Source organism: Podarcis muralis, chromosome 13 (assembly GCF_964188315.1).
Source record: "Podarcis muralis chromosome 13, rPodMur119.hap1.1, whole genome shotgun sequence".
In the NCBI taxonomy this organism is placed as follows: domain Eukaryota; kingdom Metazoa; phylum Chordata; class Lepidosauria; order Squamata; family Lacertidae; genus Podarcis; species Podarcis muralis.
The window spans coordinates 11,130,289-11,150,823 of record NC_135667.1 but is presented as its reverse complement, the minus strand read 5'-3'; the positions used below and the strand labels follow the sequence as shown (position 1 = coordinate 11,150,823).

At 49.5% G+C, this 20,535-nt stretch overlaps 2 protein-coding genes across 5 annotated transcripts in view; one reads left to right on the top strand and one right to left on the bottom strand.

Moving 5' to 3' along the window:
* The window catches only part of PLOD3 (procollagen-lysine,2-oxoglutarate 5-dioxygenase 3), a 34,362-nt gene extending 21,474 nt beyond the window's left edge, over window positions 1–12,888 (top strand). Inside the window, exons 7-19 of the mRNA XM_028702146.2 lie at window positions 389–486; window positions 899–1,000; window positions 1,378–1,509; window positions 2,419–2,540; window positions 3,834–3,938; window positions 4,063–4,188; window positions 5,425–5,566; window positions 6,862–6,975; window positions 7,490–7,555; window positions 7,652–7,756; window positions 9,464–9,610; window positions 9,946–10,071; window positions 11,042–12,888. Coding sequence (XP_028557979.2) covers window positions 389–486; window positions 899–1,000; window positions 1,378–1,509; window positions 2,419–2,540; window positions 3,834–3,938; window positions 4,063–4,188; window positions 5,425–5,566; window positions 6,862–6,975; window positions 7,490–7,555; window positions 7,652–7,756; window positions 9,464–9,610; window positions 9,946–10,071; window positions 11,042–11,197 — 1,541 coding nt within the window. The 3' untranslated portion in view covers window positions 11,198–12,888. The remainder of the gene's footprint in view (window positions 1–388; window positions 487–898; window positions 1,001–1,377; window positions 1,510–2,418; window positions 2,541–3,833; window positions 3,939–4,062; window positions 4,189–5,424; window positions 5,567–6,861; window positions 6,976–7,489; window positions 7,556–7,651; window positions 7,757–9,463; window positions 9,611–9,945; window positions 10,072–11,041) is intronic.
* A 1,151-nt stretch (window positions 12,889–14,039) lies between these two features.
* ARHGEF15 (Rho guanine nucleotide exchange factor 15) overlaps window positions 14,040–20,535 on the bottom strand; it is a 56,642-nt gene continuing 50,146 nt past the window's right edge. For all 4 annotated transcript variants that reach the window (XM_077916937.1, XM_028702519.2, XM_028702517.2 and 1 more), the window contains exons 13-16: window positions 19,465–19,629; window positions 18,109–18,194; window positions 16,814–16,918; window positions 14,040–16,178 (exon numbers count right to left, since the gene is read on the bottom strand). In XM_077916937.1, the coding sequence (XP_077773063.1) occupies window positions 15,991–16,178; window positions 16,814–16,918; window positions 18,109–18,194; window positions 19,465–19,629 (544 nt within the window). In that variant the 3' untranslated portion in view covers window positions 14,040–15,990. The remainder of the gene's footprint in view (window positions 16,179–16,813; window positions 16,919–18,108; window positions 18,195–19,464; window positions 19,630–20,535) is intronic.

Genomic DNA, 20,535 nt, shown 5'->3' with positions numbered 1-20,535 from the left:
TGCTCGGAGGCCCCTATTCCAGAGCTACAATTCCCAGAATTCCCTGGGAAGAGGGCTTGATTGTGGCTCTGTGAGGGGAATAGGGGTCTGCTCAGCATCCTTAACAAACTGCATTTCCCAGAATGCTTTTTTGGGGGGAAGCTATGACTTTAAAGTGGTATCGTGATGCTTTAAAATGTGGTACATTCCCATTTAAATGTATGGTGCGAATGTTGCCTAGCTCCCCCTGATCTGCATGTTTGAAACTTCATAGTCATGAGGAAGCTGCAGATTGCAATAATTCCCACCGTGTGGTGGACATTTCTGAAAGGGGAAACATGGTGTTTGGTTGGTGGAGCAGAGATTCAGTTTGTCCCATACTCTTTATTCCATCCTCCTTGCTTAACAGACGAGGTAGTTCTGAAATTCGAACAGACCCGAGTTCGCGCCCGGAACGTCGCTTACGACACCTTTCCTGTCGTCATCCATGGCAACGGACCCACCAAGGTATTTGAACAGCTCCTCTCCTGGTCATGCCCCTTGGTTGAAGAAGACCTTATTCCTTGGGCTTGGGAGTCTGCAGCCAGCTTGCTGAAGCTAAGCAGGTCCGTGCCTGGTCCATGTCTGGATGGGAGACCCCACTTAGGCCAACGGACAGAAGAAAAGCGGGATAAAAGCACAAATAAACAATATGGATGCCGCATTTCAATTTGCCTCTGGGCTTTGTAGCCAAACCAGTCTTGAAACATTGTCCAATATCTGGGAAGGGAAGCAGGCTCCCAAGCTTACATTACTCATGGTGGCAAAACCCACAAAGAAGAATTCAGGTTGGGGGGTGTTTGGGGCAACTGTCCTCTATTTTTTTTCCTCCCCTCATCTTGCTGACTGGTATTCTTGCCTTCTCCTTCCATCCCTGCAGCTGCAGCTGAACTATCTGGGAAACTACATCCCCAACACCTGGACCTATGAGGGGGGCTGCGAAGTTTGTGACGAAGGCCTCTTGGATCTGTCAGGCCTGCCGGTGAGTCGGAGGATGAATCGGGATGCAGAAGAGTCAGCTGTGAGGCTGGAGGGAAGGTGTTGAGGGAGCAGCAAGGCTAGCCCAAGACATTTTTTGACCGCCTGAGGCGAAGGACAAAATGGCTTCCCTCTCGCTCCTCATACAGAAGCAAACTGAGCTGCTGTCGATGAGATGATGCCCTCCTCTATATCTGGGGGTGGTAGGTCTACTTGGAGGCAGGAAGCAAAGCCTAGGGGCACACCCACCCAGCCTCCATCGCTTCTTCTGCCTGAGGCAGCTGCCTCACCTTGCAGGTCCTTGCGAGAGGAGTGTTTAAGAGTGGGCTTCTGGGGGTTCATATTTGAGCTCACCTTTCCTGTTCCCTCTCCTTTTTGCAGGAAGAATCGTATCCACGTGTGCTTCTGGGTGTGTTCATCGAGCAGCCCACACCTTTTCTGCCTCAGTTTCTTCAGCGTCTCTTGACCTTGAATTATCCGTACTCTCATCTCCAGCTCTTCATCCACAATCATGTGAGTTGTGTACACACACCCACACACACCCAGGAAAGGTGAGGTATTTTGCACTGTCCCTAACCGTAGCCTAATCCTCATTTTACATTTAAAGCTCAGGTCTAACTAGACCTTCAGATAAACAGCATGAGGGGGAGCAGGGGAAGAGCTGTCCTAGCTTCTTAAAGGACTTTGGGGACTTGGGACCCATGGCACAAATTTGCATATGCCCTAATTATTTATTTTATTTGCTTCATAAAATTTATATGCTGCTTGACTGTAAAAAAAAAAGAACACCTCAAAGTAGTTTACAAAATGATAAAGGAATAAAATTATCACTAAGGAAAATTAACAACAATATATTAAGACATTTGAAGAGTTAAAATACTGATATGTATCAGTGCCTCCAGGTAAATTAATAAGATAGGTGACCGGTGGCTTCCAACTTTAACAGTTATGGCTTCCCTCAAAGCAGCCTGGGAACTGTAGTTTGCTATGGACACTGAGAATTGCTAAGAGACCCCTATTTCCTTTGCAGAGCTACATTTCCCAGACTGGTTTGACAATCCTTCTTCCTGGGGAACTTGGGGAATTGTAGTTCTGAGAGGGGAGTGAGGGGTTACCTCACATTTCTCAGCTCCCTCAACAAACCACACTCTTCCAGGATGATTTGTGAGAAGCCAGGACTGTCTAAAGTGGTAGAATAGAGCTTTAAATCTATGGCACAGATGTGACATGTTTGTTTGGGGGCAGGGGAATTTTTGAACCCAGGCATTCTGAAGTTCTGCTGCATCTGTGGCATTTTGATCTCCTGTTCGGGCCTGGATGTAAAGGCACAGGAACTCTCTGCTATGTCAGAATGTGGCAATGCCAGGGAGACTCTGCTTCCCTGCTAGGGAGGCTCATTTAACATGTCCCAACGTTTTGCAGGAGGTGTATCATGAGCCGCACATCGAAGCCGAGTGGGAGCAGCTTCGTGGGGCCTTTGAGAGCATCAAGCTTGTCGGTCCAGAGGAGGAGCTGAGCCAAGGGGAGGCGAGAGACATGGCCATGTAAGTAATAATAATAATAATTTATTATTTATACCCCACCCATCTGGCTGAGTTTCCCCAGCCACTCTGGGCGGCTCCCAATCAAGTATTAAAAACAATACAGCGTTAAATATTAAAAACTTCCCTAAACAGGGCTGCCTTCAGGTGTCTTTTAAAGATAGGATAGCTACTTATTTCCTTCACATCTGAAGGGAGAGTGTTCCACAGGGTGGGCGCCACTACCGAGAAGGCCCTTTACCTGGTTCCCTGTAACCTTGCTTCTCGCAATGAGGGAACTGCCAGAAGGCCCTCGGCGCTGGACCTCAGTGTCCGGACTGAATGATGGGGGTGGAGACGCTCCTTCAGGTATACAGGACTGAGGCCGTTTAGGGCTTTAAATATAATAATAATAATAATAATAATAATAATAATAATAATAATAATAATAATAATAATTTATTATTTATACCCCGCCCATCTGGCTGGGCCTCCCCAGCCACTCTGGGCGGCTTCCATAAAAACCAAAAATACAATAAAATATCACATGTTAAAAACTTCCCTGAACAGGGCTGCCTTAAGATGTCTCTTGAATGTCAGGTAGTTATTTATCACTTTGACATCTGCTGGAAGGGCGTTCCACAGGGTGGGCGCCACTACCGAGAAGGCCCTCTGCCTGGTTCCCTGTAGCTTTGCTTCTCGCAATGAGGGAACCGCCAGAAGGCCCTCGGCGCTGGACCTCAGCGTCCGGGCAGAATGATGGGGGTGGAGACGCTCCTTCAGGTATACTGGACCGAGGCCGTTTAGGGCTTTAAAGGTCAGCACCAACACTTTGAATTGTGCTCGGAAACGTACTGGGAGCCAATGCAGGTCTTTCAAGACCGGTGTTATATGGTCTCGGCGGCCGCTCCCAGTCACCAGTCTAGCTGCCGCATTCTGGATTAGTTGTAGTTTCCGAGTCACCTTCAAAGGTAGCCCCACGTAGAGTGCATTGCAGTAGTCCAAGCGGGAGATAACCAGAGCATGCACCACTCTGGCGAGACAGTCCGCAGGCAGATAGGGTCTCAGCCTACGTACCAGATGGAGCTGGTAAACAGCTGCCCTGGACACGGATTTGACCTGTGCCTCCATGGACAGCTGTGAGTCCAAAATGACTCCCAGGCTGCGCACCTGGTCCTTCAGGGGCACAGTTACCCCATTCAGGGTCAGCACCAACACAACAAGTAAAAGCAGAGAAGGTAGTTAAACTGGAATTTCCTCCTATAAGAGGAGAAATGTTCTCGACCCATTCTGACAATTTCCTCACTTGTGCAACAGGGATCTCTGCCGCCAAGACCCCACCTGTGACTACTACTTTAGCCTGGATGCTGACGTGGTCGTGGCAAACCCGGACATCTTGCAGATATTGATCCAGGAGAACAAGTAAGCAATGCTTCCCTTTCCCTCCTCTGGAGCCTTTTATAAAACCATTTGTACAGCCTTTCTCCTGTCCCCCATCTCCCCATAAACGACTTCTCTTTTGCTTCTTTCCCCCTCCGCCATCCAGGAAGGTGATCGCTCCGATGATGTCGCGCCACGGCAAGCTTTGGTCCAACTTCTGGGGGGCCCTGAGCCCTGATGAATATTACGCGCGCTCAGAGGACTACGTGGAATTGGTCCAGGGCAAGAGGATGTGAGTCGTGGTCAGAACCGGGTGGGAAGAAGAATTATTATTCGTGTTTATTTATTAAAGTTATACACTGCTCTTCATCTGAAGATCTTGGAGTGGTATTCATATAGGAGCGTTCTGCTTCGCTCCCAAAATTTTCATTCGTATATTTAAAGCTTTTGGTCTTTAAGCTGGGGGGGTTGGGACCCCTTGCTGGGTCACAGCCTGAGATAAGGTGGGTCACAACAGCGGCACAGCCAAAATACAGATATGTACCCGAAAAAAGTTATGAAGTGGGCCCCAAACAGTATGTGGATGGGCCAAAGGTGGGCTATCTACGGGACCTCCTCTCCTGGTATGCCCTGCAGAGAGGACCTTAAGGTCCATGAACAACCATAGTTTAGAGATCCCGGGCCCTAAGGAAGTCAGGCTATCCTCCGCCAGGGCCAGGGCCTTTTCAGTGATGGCTCCGACCTGGTGGAATGCTCTGCCCCATGAGACTAGGGCCCTTCAGGACTTAACCTCCTTCCGTCGGGCCTGTAAGACAGAGCTATTCCGCATGGCCTTTAATTTGAATTCAGCCTGATCTTTTATTTCCCTTCTCTTCCCTCCCCCTCCCCTTTTATGAAGATCACCCGCTCTGAGACCCCACAGCTAATTCTCCCCTGGCCTCCTCGCTGGCCCAAGTAGGACCAATTCAGCCAGCTAGTCCTGGGGATTATCTAATGCTTATTTCCCCTAAATTGATTTTTGATTTTTGAATTTTATTGTTATTCATGTTTTTATACTGTATTTTATGCTGCTTTTATAATTAAGTGTTTTAAATTTGTTGTTAGCCGCCCTGAGCCTAGTTTTTGAACCGGGAAGGGCGGGGATTTAAATAAAATATTATTATTATTATTATTATTTTATTATATTGGCCTGATCCAGCAGGCTCTTCTTGTGCCCAGCTCTTCAGCAAAAACGTTCCCTGTGCGGCTTACTTGCAGTTCATTTAAACAAGGCAGTTCCTGCCCACAGGCTTACAGTGACATGACACAAAAGGAAAGAAGGGACAGGAGGGAAGAGGAATTTTCTTTTTCATAGTTGCATAGCTTATGTAAGTTACATAGATCTGCCAGCGAAACGAATAGTTTTGGGAAGAAGGCGAACTGCGGTGGAAGGGAATCTGCCACATGCGACGACTAGAGGACAGAATAGAAAACGATGGCCGCTTACCTTCTTACTGAGAATTCTCCTCTCCCTCTTCTCTTCCTGCAGCGGAGTGTGGAACGTCCCCTACATCTCTCAGGCCTATTTGCTGCGAGGGGAAACTCTGCGCCAGGAGCTGCCCCAGCGCAACGTCTTCACCTTGGACGACACGGACCCAGACATGGCCTTTTGCAAGACTGTGCGGGAGAAGGTAAGGAACGTTTTGCCTCCCAGACATCCCATGAATCAAGATCTCCCCAGACTCTGCACTTCTGAAAGCTGTGTTCTGTCTCTTCCAGTGATGGTGCAAACCCGACATGTTTTCCTGGGTTTGCATAAATTTATTCTACACCTAGCACTTTTGGGGAAATTCAAAAGATTAACAGAAGCTCTGACCTACTTTGGGGAGTTTCACTGCTGGTTCGCTGTCCTGGTTTTCAGTTCTGTCTTCCCAATCTTAAAGGCTAGAAACCTCTTTTTTTTAAAAAAAAACCAAAACCAAAAACCACCACCTAAGGTTCTCTACAAGGGACGCGGGTGGTGCTGTGGGTTAAACCACAGAGCCTAGGACTTGCCGGTCAGAAGGTCGGCGGTTTGAATCCCCGTGACGGGGTGAGCTCCCGTTGCTCGGTCCCAGCTCCTGCCAACCTAGCAGTTTGAAAGCACGTCAAAGTGCAAGTAGATAAATAGGTACCGCTCTCCGGCAGGAAGGTAAATGGCGTTTCCGTGCGCTGCTCTGGTTTGCCAGAAGCGGCTTAGTTATGCTGGCCACATGACCCGGAAGGTGTACGCCGGCTCCCTCAGCCAATAAAGCAAGATGAGCGCCGCAACCCCAGAGTCGGCCACGACTGGACCTAATGGTCAGGGGTCCCTTTACCTTTTAAGGTTCTCTACACCGTGAATGATGTTCTCAATAGCAAAATTCTGTGATATTGCAGAACACATATAACCATACAATTGCCGTATTTTTTGCTCCATAAGATGCACTTTTTTCCTCCTAAAAAGTAAGGGGAAATGTCTGTGCATCTTATGGAGCGAATGTGTGGTCGATCGCTGGCTCCCTTTCTGGCTCCGCCCCCTTGCCCAGGCCTCCATTGTTGAATGTTCTGCAGGCGGAGGGTGTTTGTTTCCCCAGCGACATGTGACTGGCTGATTAGATTATCTGTCTGGAAACTTTCCTTTCCTAAAGAAGCTGCAGAGCTGTGAGTTGAACCCCATAAAAACAGGATTTTTTCCCTTTGCAAAGTTAGCTCAACAAGTTTGAGCTGATCCTCAAAAAACAGGAGGTTTTCCCCTTTGCAAAAGAAGCTGCACAACTGTGAGCTGATCCCGCCCCAAAATGGGGCTTTCCTCCTTTCCTCCACTAAAAACTAGGTGCGTCTTATGGAGCGAAAAATACGGTATATGGGGTTTGGGGGAGCACTTCTGTGGCCTCCCAGGATGCATGTATTTGGGGGTGGACGGTGGCTGTGGTAACTTTTTTTAACTATCTATTCCCTCCCCCAGGGCATCTTCCTTCACATCAGTAACCGGGATGAGTTTGGGCGCCTCATTTCCACCGCCAGATACAACATATCCCACCTATATCCTGACCTCAGGCAGATCTCCGAGAATCCCCTGGTGAGAAACAGTCCATTTTCCTGCCTTCCGTAATTCCTCAATGCACTGGGGTGTGATGACTCCCTTCCCGCTACCCATCTTCCCACAAGTTTGAGGGGGGGGGGCCTAACCAAGCGCCATCTTGTGGCCACTGTCTCTCCCCCCCCCCCGGAGCTGCACACTTACCTAAAAATTTACCACAATGTCTTGATTTGGCGTTCTCCTAGGATTGTGGGAAATCGTAAATGGCTGCTGCCCAACTGAGGTCTGCCCTTTTAGTATCCCTGAAGTGAGGTCATGCTGGTGTACAGTGGGAAATTAAAATGGCAGCCCCCCAAACTGGCCACACGGTGCTTATCGGATCTGAGTGCCAGTGAAGTGCCCAGTGTCTTTGCTGCTGTATGCTGGGTTATTATTTTTTAGCATTTCTCTGCAGCCATGAGGTCTAGAAACTTGCTCTTTGTCATTTTGATGAAATCCAATATGTACTCTCGGGATCCCTTAATGTCTCTGTCCCCTCCCCCCTTTCGTTCAGGATTGGCAGGAGAAATACATCCATGAGAATTACACTCAGGTGCTGGAGGCGGACTATTATGAGCAGGTAAGCATCTCTCGGTTGCCATGCCTTTGCATCGCGCATCTCGTGTCTCAGAAACTCTCCTTTCTCTCACACACCAACCCTTCTCCCCTTTCGCAGCCCTGCCCTGACGTTTACTGGTTCCCCGTGTTCACCGACCAGATGTGTGATGAGCTGGTGGAAGAGGCAGAAAACTTTGGCCAGTGGTCCGGAGGGAAGCATGAGGTGGGAGCCCTCCCTTCTTCTTCGGGCCTAACATAAAGAAGAGCTTTGCCTTATCAGGCCAGAGGCTCATCTAGCCTTGACACTTTTTCTTATTCTCACAGAGGCCAAACACATGCACCCTGCAGTTTCCAGCTGCTGGTATTGAGAGGTTGTAGGGATGCATGTGACACTGTGGTCTAAACCACTGAGCCTCTTGGGCTTGCCGATCAGAAGGTCGGCGGTTCGAATCCCCGCTACGGAGTGACCTCCCGTTGCTCTGTCCCAGCTCCTGCCAACCTAGCAGTTCAAAAGCACACCAGTGCAAGTATATAAATAGGTACCACTGTGGTGGGAAGATAAATGGTGTTTTCGTGCCCTCTGGTTTCCGTCATGGTGTCATGTTGCGCCAGAAGCGGTTTAGTCATGCTGGCCACATGACCTGGAAAACTGTCTGTGGACAAACGCCGGCTCCCTCGGCCTGAAAGCGAGATGAGCGCCGAAACCCCATAGTTGCCTTTAACTGGACTTAACCATCTAGGGGTCCTTTTCATTTATTATTATTATTATTATTATTATTATTATTATTATTATTATTATTATTATTCAGAGGTGTACTGCCTCCAAGTGGGAAGGCGGAGAACACAGCCATCTTGGCCTAGCAGCTGTTGATAGCCTTATCCTCCCTGAATTTCCCTATACAGTCATACCTCGGGTTGAATATACTTCAGGTTGAGCATTTTCAGGTTGCGCTCAACAGTGACCCAGAAGAAACAGAGCGCGTTACTTCCAGGTTTTGCCGCTCGCGCATGCGCAGACGCTCAAAATGACGTCACGTGCATGCGCGGAAGTTGCAAATCGTGACCCACGCATGCGTAGACGTGGGTTGCGTTCGCTTCAGGATGCAAACGGGGCTCCAGAATGGATCCAGAGGTACCACTGTAATCTTATGTTAAAGCCATCTAAGTTTTGGTGACGCCATCAGCTACACCTTGTGAGAGCACAGTCCATAATTTAACTGTACACTCCATAAAGAATTTACTGCCTTTTTTGTCTGTCCTGATTCTACCAACCTTCAGCTTCCCTGGAACACCCCAGGCCCTGTTTGCATGCTTCCCATCATGGGCATCTGCTTGGCCACTGTGAGAACAGGATGCTGGACCAAATCGGTCCTTGGCTTGATCCAGCACGTCTTTCCTTACGTTCCATATCCCTGAATTCTAGTATTAAGAGAAAGGAGGAAAAGCATCTTCCTATCCACTTTTTCAGAACCATGTATTATTTCATATACCTTTACTTGCTAAATTTGGCAGAAGGGACCGTACAGCTCCCTTGAGAGGTTTCAGCTTGAAATTTTGGGCAAGGGGAGGCAAATGTGGCTTGGGGCATCCTTAATCGTTATTATAGGATTATCGTAGAATCTTAGAAAAGGCAGTAGCGGAATTTGCCAGTACAGTGGTACCTCGGGTTACAGACGCTTCAGGTTGCAGACTCTGCTAACCCAGAAATAGTACCTTGGGTTAAGAACTTTGCTTCAGAATGAGAACAGAAATCGTGCTCTGGTGGCGCAGCGGCAGCGGGAGGCCCCATTAGCTAAAGTGGTGCTTCAGGTTAAGAACAGTTTCAGGTTAAGAACAGACCTCCAGAACGAATTAAGTTCTTAACCCGAGGTAGCACTGTATGCTACCGGTTTCTCAGTACCATTTGCCTCGGCAATTTTGACTCCCCCAGGATTCCCGGCTGGCTGGTGGCTATGAGAATGTCCCGACTGTTGATATTCACATGAACCAAATTGGTTTTGAGAAGGAATGGCTGCAGTTCCTGCAGGACTACATCGCTCCCGTCACAGAAAAGCTCTATCCCGGCTACTACACTAAGGTTTGTCGGAGGGGGAAGCATCCAGCCTGCCTGATGAGGCATCACAGCTGAGGGGTTGGGAAAAGGGTCGCCTCAAAGAGCCCAAGTGGGGAGATGAATAGGAAACTGTTCCAAGCTTTGGAAGCAGAGGGGGGAGGAGCATAATCAGACCATCTCCAGTTTCACAAAAGCTTCAAGTTTTTTCTCACATCTGGTGGCTATTTATAAGCCTGGGCACAGCAGCAAAGTCTGGCGTTTCCTAAATTATTTCCACTATTCTTATTTTGGGTATGTGTGTGTACGTGCAATTTGCCATTCTCCCGCAAGACAATGCTTGACTCACTGCCGTTCTGCAGGCACGAGCGATCATGAATTTCATGGTCCGCTACCGCCCGGATGAGCAGCCCTCGCTAAGGCCGCATCATGATTCCTCCACTTTCACCATCAACGTTGCGCTGAACCACAAAGGGATCGACTATGAGGTGAGCACCCCCTAGAGTCTGGGAGTTGGAGCGGGGTGTGTGTGTGTGCGCACAGGTGGTGCTGTTGTCTAAACTACTGAGCTTCTGGATCTTGCTGATCAGAAGGTCAGCAGTTTGAATCCCCACGACGGGGTGAGCTCCTGTTGCTCGGTCCCAGCCTAGCAGTTCAAAAGCACACCAGTGCAAGTAGATAAAAAGGTATTGCTGCGGTGGGAAGGTAAACGGCGTTTCCGTGTGCTCTGGTTTCTGTCACAGGGTCCTGTTGCACCAGAAGTGGTTTAATCATGCTGGCCACGTGACCTGGAAAGCTGTCTGTGGACAAACGCCGGCTCCCTTGGCCTGAAAGCGAGAAGAGCACCGCAACTCCATAGTCACATTTGACTGGACTTAACCGTCCAGGGATCCTTTACCTTAACCTTAAAAGGTAAAGGGACCCCTGACTGTTAGGTCCAGTTGCGGACGACTCTGGGGTTGCGGCGCTTATCTTGCTTTATTGGCCGAGGGAGCCAGCGTACAGCTTCCGGGTCATGTGACCATCATGACTAAGCCGCTTCTGGCAAACCAGAGCAGCGCATGGAAACGGCGTTTACCTTCCCGCCAGAGCGGTACCTATTTATCTACTTGCACTTTGATGTGCTTTCAAACTGCTAGTTTGGCAGGAGCAGGGACCGAGCAACAGGAGCTCACCCCATCGTGGGGATTTGAACTGCCGACCTTCTGTGGTTTAGATCACAGTGCCACCCGCGTCCCTGTACCTTAACCTTACACAGGTATAAATACTGTACTTTTGTTGACTAAAAAATGTGAACACTGCATGTTCATAGTTCAACAAGTGCACAGTCTATACGTATAACTGCTGAGCTGTACAAATCAGCAATTGTACACCCTTTTACACAAGCACATGCGAGCCTCAAACACAGTTTGTGACGTACTTTTTCTCTCTCTTTCTCCTCTCCCCACCCCCCTGAAGGGAGGCGGCTGCCGGTTTATCCGCTACAACTGCAAAGTGGAATCCCCCCGCAAGGGATGGACCTTGCTGCATCCCGGACGCCTCACCCACTACCACGAAGGCCTGCCCACCACCCGTGGGACCCGCTATATCATGGTCTCATTTGTGGACCCCTAACACCAGCTCCACCCCCCTGGTCCTGGGGCAGTGAGTGGGCCGCGGCGGTCAACACACTGGCAGGAAGAGACTTGTGGGGGGGCAGATGCAGGCGGGTCCTTCCTCTCCGGCTCGGCTGCTGCCTTCCTTGGTGCCTTCAAAAATGGAGGGAAACAAATAACTCTACGTCCGGTGCTGATGGATACAGTCCTTGCCTGGCAATGAACATTGGGTCACTACTAGTGCTGGGAGCAGCCACTGCTGCCTTGTGGCGTTCCACCAACCCCCAACCCCCCATAATATGTGGGTTGAAGATGACAGGCTGTCTCTAACAAAGTGTCGCCCGTTCAGGATGTGTTTTCAGTGCCTCCCTCTCTCAGCATGGCCCAGCCAGCTGGAGATACCGTTGTTTTAGCAGTAGCACAATCATTGTCTAAACATTTTTTAGTCCCTTGCTCAAATCAAGGCACCTCTGGGGTTTTTTTCCTACAAATATATGTACTGCTGCTGTTCTGTTTTTGCCCCAGGTCTTCACTCTTCCCCTCCACCCACCTTTTGTATGAGTGTCTTTGTTACACCGAAGCTGCATTTTGTGAAAGAATGCCTCTGAGCAACTGCAGAGTGTTTTTCATCTATAATTCCCGGCCGCATGTGGTTGAGGATCTAAGTGGAAGGTGTTTCTTCATTTCATTGCACCTTTAATTTTTTTTAAAAAAAAGCAGAGGAAGGATGAAGAGAAAAATCTCCCTTCCTACAGGCACAGGGTAAAATCAGTATTAAGGGAGAAGTAAGTTAATGAGAGGTAACCTATTAATTCCCACGGAAGGGAAAAGGGGCTGGTCTATACATTTCAAGTTTACCTATATTATACATTTAAAGCTGGTTATAGCACTTGAAAAGTCATGCTCCCCCAAAGAATCCTGGGAGCCGTAGTTCGCTGAGGGTGCTGGAAATTGTAGCTCTGGAGGCAAACTTCCCATCATTCATTGGTGGAAGCCCTTGTGCTTTAAATATATGGTGTGGTCCTCCTCCCTGCATACAGCTACAGTCCCCAGGGTAGTTTAACAATCAGTCCCTCTTCCTAGTGAACTCCGGAAATCGGGGCTCTCTGTGTGTGTGTCTCCCAACAACCCTCAGCACCCTTAACAAACTATAGTTCCTAGGTTTCTTTTGTGAGGGGGAGCCACGGTTTTAAAAAGTGGTATAAGAGTGCTGTAAATGTTTGGTGTGGATTGTGGCCTAACCTCAAGGTGGAACAGCAACAGAGGAGAGCTTGCCTTATGCTGCAGCAGGGGTCCCTTTTATGCTTGATTTTTGAAGTATTTTAAACACTGTGATCAAGGCAGCACCTACTCAGACACACACACGCACCGCTCTCGGGGCATCTGCAAAGTGTGACTAATGTCTTTTTAGCAGTATGTGGAAAACGTGGTTGGTTGGGGGCAGGAGGGAGGAATGTTTTTTCCATTTGTCAGCATGCCTAAGCCAGGAGCTCCCCTCCCCTGGGGTGAAGAGGGAAAGGCCTGGCTGGCGCTTGTGAGACAGGGGCCTTGCGTAATCTCCCATAATCCTGTGGGCTTTTCTTTTTGGCCCTCAGCCTAGTCTGGCTGGTAGGGTGGACATGCGTCGGCTGCTTCCTGTACAAAGCGTGCATTAAGTTATTGGCGTGGCTGTTCCACAGAACACCAAATAAATCTACCTTTTATACTAGACTCTTTTCTGTCCGCAGATTTGAGGGGAGAGGCGATCCCTTGCTTTAAGGGAAGCGCTTTGGCCTAAGATCTCTCAGTCAAATGTGTGAGAAAGACACTCTTGAGCGTTGGGGCCTAAGGAACCATTTCCTTGTGAAGATCTGAGGCAGCCTTCTGTCAAGTCCAACTGCTGGTCTATATAACCGGGAAATGTCCACTCCGAATTGTAACCAGAGGCACACCCTTCCTCCCCACTGGCTTGCTTTCAAAAATGTCTGTGAACTGGATTCACTAGGGGTGCCCTACAGATATTTCTGGACTACAACAGGGGTGGGAGGGATTGTGTGGCCCTCCAGGCATCTCTTAATTGGCCCCTGGAACAATCCCCAGACTGCACACTCCTCACTTGTCCTGCTTTGCCCTGAATGTTTTTGCCTGGCCAGAACTCTGACAATGCCTCTTTTTGGCTGGAAGATGTGGGAGTGTGTTTGGAAACTATGCCTGCATTAAAACAGCAAAATTTATGCTCCATACACCCCCCCTCCCGGCAAAGGAATGTGGCCATCATCTTCCCCTGCCCCCTGGATGACAGCTCTCATCAGCCTTGCCCACTTTAATAATGTGTTGGCCGGGGCTGATGGGAATTGCAGTCTGAGATGTCTGGGAGGCAGCAAGTTACCAAGAGCAGATTGCTCTAGCATCATCTGGATGCCTGTTCCAGCTAGAAGGAGACCAGTCCAGCAACTCGCACAGAGACACACTTGCCAACCTCCCGTTGAAAGCAACCGCTCCTGCTGCTGTGTTTCTGCACCTGGAGGGGATGAAAAATCCACTAGCACCCAATGCTGACATTGCAGAATGGCCCCCTCTCTCGGGACAGGCTGATTGAGCTTTTTCCTTTTCCAGACTAGTGGATCCAAAATAGCAGGTCCTCCCCCTGTTTGTCTGGAAAGGGAGGGGGCTTGAGCTCAGAAGAATCTTTAAATGTAGGAAACAGCAAGCCTAAGGGTCAGAAGAGCCACTGGTACAGTAGTGGATACTTCAGGGCTGGCTAAGACAGTGTTCTCATCTCCCCATGTAGGTGGAGCATGGACATAGGAAAAAGTAATGTCACCAGTATTTTAAAAGTATCTGCAAACACCAGAGAAGGAGGCAGAGAAAAAGCCCATTGCCACAATATTCTTCCATCATCTTCATTTTTTTTAAAAAAGCAATTCCGATAGAAAAACACAAAACAAAAACGAAAAGACAACAGTGCAGGCAAATATGGTACAGAATAAGTTAAACATCTTTTTTGTCCGCACCTCCTTGATGCTACCAGAGCTGGTGGGGGTGCAGAAATCTCCTCTAGGATATAGGAGTTAAGAGGCTGTCATATATAATAAATAGAAGCAGGTCCGTGGCCACGTTTCCAGGGTGGAAGCAGGGAAGAAGATGCAAGAAAAGCCGAGGAAACTCTGGCAGGCTTGCAACATTGGCGGTAGGGAAATGCATTTAGAGGCGGGGGGGGGGGGGGCAAGCAGATCAGACGCCAGCGCCAGAGGAGAAGAAATGAGCGGCCGAGTCCTGAAAAGTGGGCCGAGCCAGGAGGCCCCAATCCCCTGCAAGGGCTAAAGGAGAAGTGGGGGCGCTAGTTGGCAAGGAGCATAGCCGCTGAGGTAGAGAGGGGGCCCTGAGACGAAGAACAGCAGGGAGAGCCTCTGCAATATTAGCAGAGATCGATGGCACCAAGAAGAAGGGATTCCCCACTTTTGCAAAAGGTAAATCCCAGGTTCCTAACATGGCCTGATAGGAAAAGGCACGGCCAACCCCGCAGTTAGGGCACCCTCAAGAGCCAGGGGTAGGGCGTGGGAAGCAGCATCAGGTCCACGAGGCCTTGGGGCAGGTTCTGGGTCGGTTTACCCTCACGTGGAATTGACCCTCCAGAGGAGGATGGGGGCTGTGTGCAAATCCTGCTCCAGCTTACTGGCAAAGAAGGTGCTGTGTTCAGGCATCTGATTCCAGGAAGGGGGCAGACTAAACTTCGAATTCAGCTTTCAAAAGGAGTGCCCATCTCCCATATTGTTAACAGGCGTTGGCAAAGGGAGGCTCCATCTAGCTGCTCCTCTCCGAGTGAAAAAGGGACCCGGTCTTTGCAAGCACATAAATTCAACCCTCTGAGCACAGGAGGTAAAGGTAAAGGGACCCCTGACCGTTAGGTCCAGTCGTGGATGACTCGGGTTGTGGCGCTCATCTCGCTTTACTGGCTGAGGGAGCCGGCGTACAGCTTCCAGGTCATGTGGCCAGCATGACTAAGCCGCTTCTGGCAAAACCAGAGCAGCGCACGGAAACGCTGTTTACCTCCCCGCTGGAGCAGTACCTATTTATCTGCTCGCACTTTTGGGTGTGCTTTTGAACTGGTAGGTTGGCAGGAGCAGGGACCGAGCAACGGGAGCTCACCCCGTTGTGTGGATTCGAACCGCCAACCTTCTGATTGGCAAGCCCTAGGCTCTGTGGTTTAGACCACAGCACCACCCGCGCAGACAGAAAAAAATAACCCCAGCGCTGACAAAGTTTGTCATTGCGGGTGCCCCTGAATCATCTACCTCAATGCATCTGGCCTGGCAATGATGCCACGGGTGTGGGTGGGGTGATCTGGCTTTTCCCCATGCAGCATTGCTAGAGGTGGCCCACCCACCGCACCCCTCCCTCTGGCTGAGGAAGTTGGCTGTCATCGCCCTGGGCATTGAGCTCCCCCACCAAGCAGGACAAGTGCTGAAGAGTTCGGACGTGTTTGTAGTCGAACCAACCGTAAGTGGCTCTGTGCACAGTGCAATGAAGCTGAAGCTGCTGACAGCACCGCCCTCTTCTGGCAAACAGCAGGCAAAGCAGGCAGGTTGGGTGGTGTGCCTCTGACGCCTCCGGTGGCCCGCTTGTGGCATTACAGTCTACGTCCAGCGAGAAGCATTGTGGGCATGTGCTATATATTGGTCTTCCTCCCCTCTAGTGCCACCTACTGCTGCCATCTTTGGTGCCCCCCTTTGTGGCAGTGCTTCTCCTGCCCTGAGCAGAGCAGACGTTGCTCTTAGTCTGAGCCCAGTAGTGGGATAAGCATCCTCGTTCCGTGGCTCTGTGCCCGCCGCCTCAGGCCGAACTGTACTTGCTCTTCGTGTGGCTGGTGCGCGTCAGCTGGAGTTGGCGGGCAGCCTGCAGGACGCGGTAGCGCTCGCGGAGGTTGCGCCGCCGCACATGCTCGTTCGTGATCTCCTGCACGTAGCGCGAGGGGAACCAGCCCTTCTTGCCGTCGGTCAGGCGGACGCCCTCATACCAGCCTACGAGAGGGGAGGGAAAGGGAAGAAGACCCATCAGCCTCTCACTTCCTGTCCACCCCTTTCCTCGCCTTCAAAGCCACTGGGGGGGTTCTCTCAGGTGTTCGGTTTGAAGCTTCCAGAAGCTTCCAGAGCAGCCCTGCTGCTTCGCAGGAAGGGTGGGGTCAGAACGCAGCATATCAATAAAGTGTGTGGGCCTTAGATTGCAGGGAGTCTGTGTGTGTCAAAAACTGAAGGAGGACCGTTTTTTCGGCAGCTACAGGCCTCAACTTCAAAAAACACCACCTTGTAAGAACTTAAGAAGATTTTTGATGGACTAGCCCAATGGCCCATATTGTCCAACATCTTGTTCCCTCAGATGACTTGGTGAGAAGGCCAGAAGATGGATCTGAGCGCAGCCACACTTTCCCCACCTGTGGTTTCCAGTAACTGGGATTCAGAACCATATGGTGCCTCTGGGTGCAAATTCTATAGTCTTAACTACCTCCATGTTTAAACATGGCATACCTTGGGTGGTGAATGCCTCCCCCCTCCCTTTTATCTATCTGGGATAAGTGACACTTTTGCAGAGTGATTCGATAATTCCACACACGTCGCTATTAAACGTGCACGCATTTCGATATTAAACACACACATACCCTCATTGGTTTTGCGTAGCACATTGACAATGTCCGTGGGCTCTAGGCTCAGTTCATCGGCCTGGGCCGCAGAGTAGGTCTCAATGCACTGCACCTGAGGGCAGTCTGTGAGGAAAGAGGGAAGGAGGGAGGGTGAAAGAAGGAAAGAACGAAAAAGAGGCATTGGCATAGGGTACAGGGAGGTTTACAGATATAGGTGAAAATGATCTTCCTGTAATTGGACACACAGTCATGGAGGAAGGAACACACACATCCACAAGAATAGTTCCAGGGGGAGGCAAATTAAACACAGAGAGTATGTTGGACACAGACCTGTTCCTCACAAAAAACAATGAGAATGGTACATTTTGCCTTGTATTGCAGGTTCTACAAATGCTAGAAACTTGCTCTCTCTTTCTTATTTAAAAACCAAAAAATGAACACTGGGAATCTGGGGATTATGGTTCATGGCCAGGAAGGGGAAGAGGGCCCTGCCCTCAAAGAAATAACTTACTAGTTACCAGTAATTGAAGGGAACCGCAGCTCTAAGGTGAGGGCGTCATTTTACACTGGTGAGTTGTGCAGCTTACAATTGCGAGGCTTACACAGACCATGAAGAAAAACATTTCCTGTCACAGTTAGCTGCTGATCTATAATTTTAAATCTCGGTGTGGTTTTCGTTATGTATGCTGTGTATAATTGCTGTAAACCGACTTGGTATTTTTTTAAAAAATGAAATCGTGGTATTGAAGTATTTTTTATAAACAAATCCAAGAAAATCAGTGTACATGGGGGCTGGCCACCATCCCCCTCCCAGCACCGCCATCCTGATTCAAATCCTACCTCTGAAGCAGTTAGAGCATCGGGCTATGTACACACTACATACCCTTCAAGCACATTCAAGGAACACTCTTTCCCCTCAAAGAATTCTGGGCCCTGTAGTTTACCCCTCACAGAGTTACAATCCCCAGCAAATCCTAACATACTACGACGCCCAGAATTCTTCGAGGGAATGAACGGGCTTTGAATGGACTCCAGAGGCATAGTGTGTACACAGCCTCAGACCAAGACCTGGGAGACCCGAGTTCAAATTCTTGCATGGCAGTGAAGCTCAGGTGGTTGAAACTAGGCCAGACACCTTCTCTAAGCCTAACCTATCTCACAAGGTTGTCAAGAGGATAAAATTTGGGTTGGGGGGGGGGACACACACTCCTTGGAAGAAGTAACAAATGTAACAAGAAAGCAAATAAATTCTGCTGGCAGTAATGACAAGAGCGGATTTTAGACAGTGTGTACATGAAACCAATGTGTCTCACCCCAGTCCTCATAGATGGTTTCCTGTTTGCCAACCGACTGGGATTCATGGCGAGGAAAAGCACCCATCCAGCGGTGCATATCTGACCTGAAACCAAATGACAAATCCATGAAAAGCATCTTTCGCCATGGTGGGCTGGTTCTGGAAGAGTTGAGGCAATTGCGGTCCTGCAAAAATGTTTTTTGGGAAAGTGATTCGATGCATCAGAACCATAGAGAAGCCCCTGGGCAGAGACTGCACGCAACGCAAAGCCATGGTATAAGAAACCACAGTTGAATCAACCATAGGTGTGCATCATGTACGAACTAGGACTTTAGCTAGTTGTAACAACAACAACAACAACAACAACAACAACAACAACAACAACAACAACTTATTATACAACAACAACAACAACTTATTATTTGTACCCCGCCCATCTGGCTGGGCCTCCCCAGCCACTCTGGGCGGCTTCCAACAAAGATGAAAAATACACTAAAATGTCACATATTAAAAACTTCCCTGAACAGGGCTGCCTTCAGATGTCTTCTGAATGTCAGGTAGTTGTTTATCGCTTTGACATCTGATGGGAGGGCGTTCCACAGGGCGGGCGCCACTACCGAGAAGGCCCTCTGCCTGGTTCCCTGTAACTTGGCCTCTCGCAGTGAGGGAACCGCCAGAAGGCCCTCGGAACTGGACCTCAGTGTCCGGGCAGAACGATGGGGGAGGAGACGCTCCTTCAGATATACTGGACCGAGGCCGTTTAGGGCTTTAAAGGTCAGCACCAACACTTTGAATTGTGCTCGGAAACGTACTGGGAGCCAATGTAGGTCTTTCAAGACCAGTGTTATATGGTCTCGGCGGCCGCTCCCAGTCACCAGTCTAGCTGCCGCGTTCTGGATTAGTTGTAGTTTCCGGGTCACCTTCAAAGGTAGCCCCACGTAGAGCACATTGCAGTAGTCCAAGCGGGAGATCACCAGAGCATGCACCACTCTGGCAAGACATTCTGCAGACAGATAGGGTCTCAGCCTACGTACCAGATGGAGCTGGTAAACAGCTGCCCTGGATACAGATTTGACCTGTGCCTCCATGGACAGCTGTGAGTCCAAAATGACTCCCAGGCTGTGCACCTGGTCCTTCAGGGGCACAGTTACCCCATTCAGGACCAGGGAATCCTCCACACCTGCCCGCCTCCTGTCCCCCCAAAATAGTACTTCTGTCTTGTCAGGATTCAACCTCAATCTGTTAGCCGCCATCCATCCTCCAACCGCCTCCAGACACTCACACAGGACCTTCACCGCCTTCACTGGTTCTGATTTAAAAGAGAGTTGTCATTTTCTTCCCTAATCCCACGCCCAGCCTGATCTCTGCCACTCACTGTGTTGGGGCCCGGCAGAGCCGGTCACTGCTCCGTCCTTGGTGGTTCTCCAGCAGCGTCAGGTAGAAGCTGTTCTCCGCGCTGTGGCTTGTGGAGGATTCGCAGCAGCCCTGGGCCTGGACGAGAGAGCGGTGGGCATAATCCAGCACCACAAAGCGCTCTGAACTGCAGGAGAGGGTGAAGCAGAGGAGAAAACCTATAGCAGAGGGACTGCTAAGCCGCAATGTGCACATATAAGCCCTCTTTCTTTACAGAAAACATCATCTTGAAAAATGGCTGCTATTCCTTCAGCAAAGTGGAATAAATAGACTGGTGTGTGCGTTGCCATGTTCACACCCCACAAGCAGCCAGCACTTGGGCAATCTCCACTCTTATTTTTATTGCAGTCAAACCTCGGTTGTCGAATGTAATCCATTCCGGAAGACCGTTTGACTTCTGAAGCGTTCGACAACCGAAAACTGAAAGCGGAAGCCTCAATACAATAGGGAAACTTCAAAACGGAAGCCGCGTAGCACATCCGGCTTTCAGAAATCATTCGAAAACCGGAGCATTTACTTCTGGGTTTTCGGCATTCAGGAACCGAGGTTTGACTTCACAGTGGTACCTTGGTTTAAGAACAGTCCTGTTTATGAACGATTCGGCTTACAAACTCTGCAAAACTGGAAGTAATGTCCCGGTTTGCGAACTTTACCTTGGTTTAAGAACAGAAGCCGAATGGTGGAAGGGCACCTCATTAGGGAAAGCGCGCCTCGGTTTAAGAACAGTTTCGGTTTAAGAACGGACTTCTGGAACGGATTAAGTTCGTAAACCGAACTTCTTATTTTTAAAGTTTCTAGTCCTTGAGAATAAAGCAACAGGCAACTGGAAAGCAGGCAGCTGACTGAGACTTAAAATTAGTATAAATGCATCACAGGCTACAGGCTTTCAGCTACCCGATTCTGCTTCTCTGCCCCATGAGCACTTCTTAAGATCCCTTCCCTTCCCCATATTGGCCCTGTCCAAAATTTGCATGCCCTTTCCTTTGTTGGGGGGCCAAGCACACCCACCTACTCAACCACTCCTTGCCAAAGA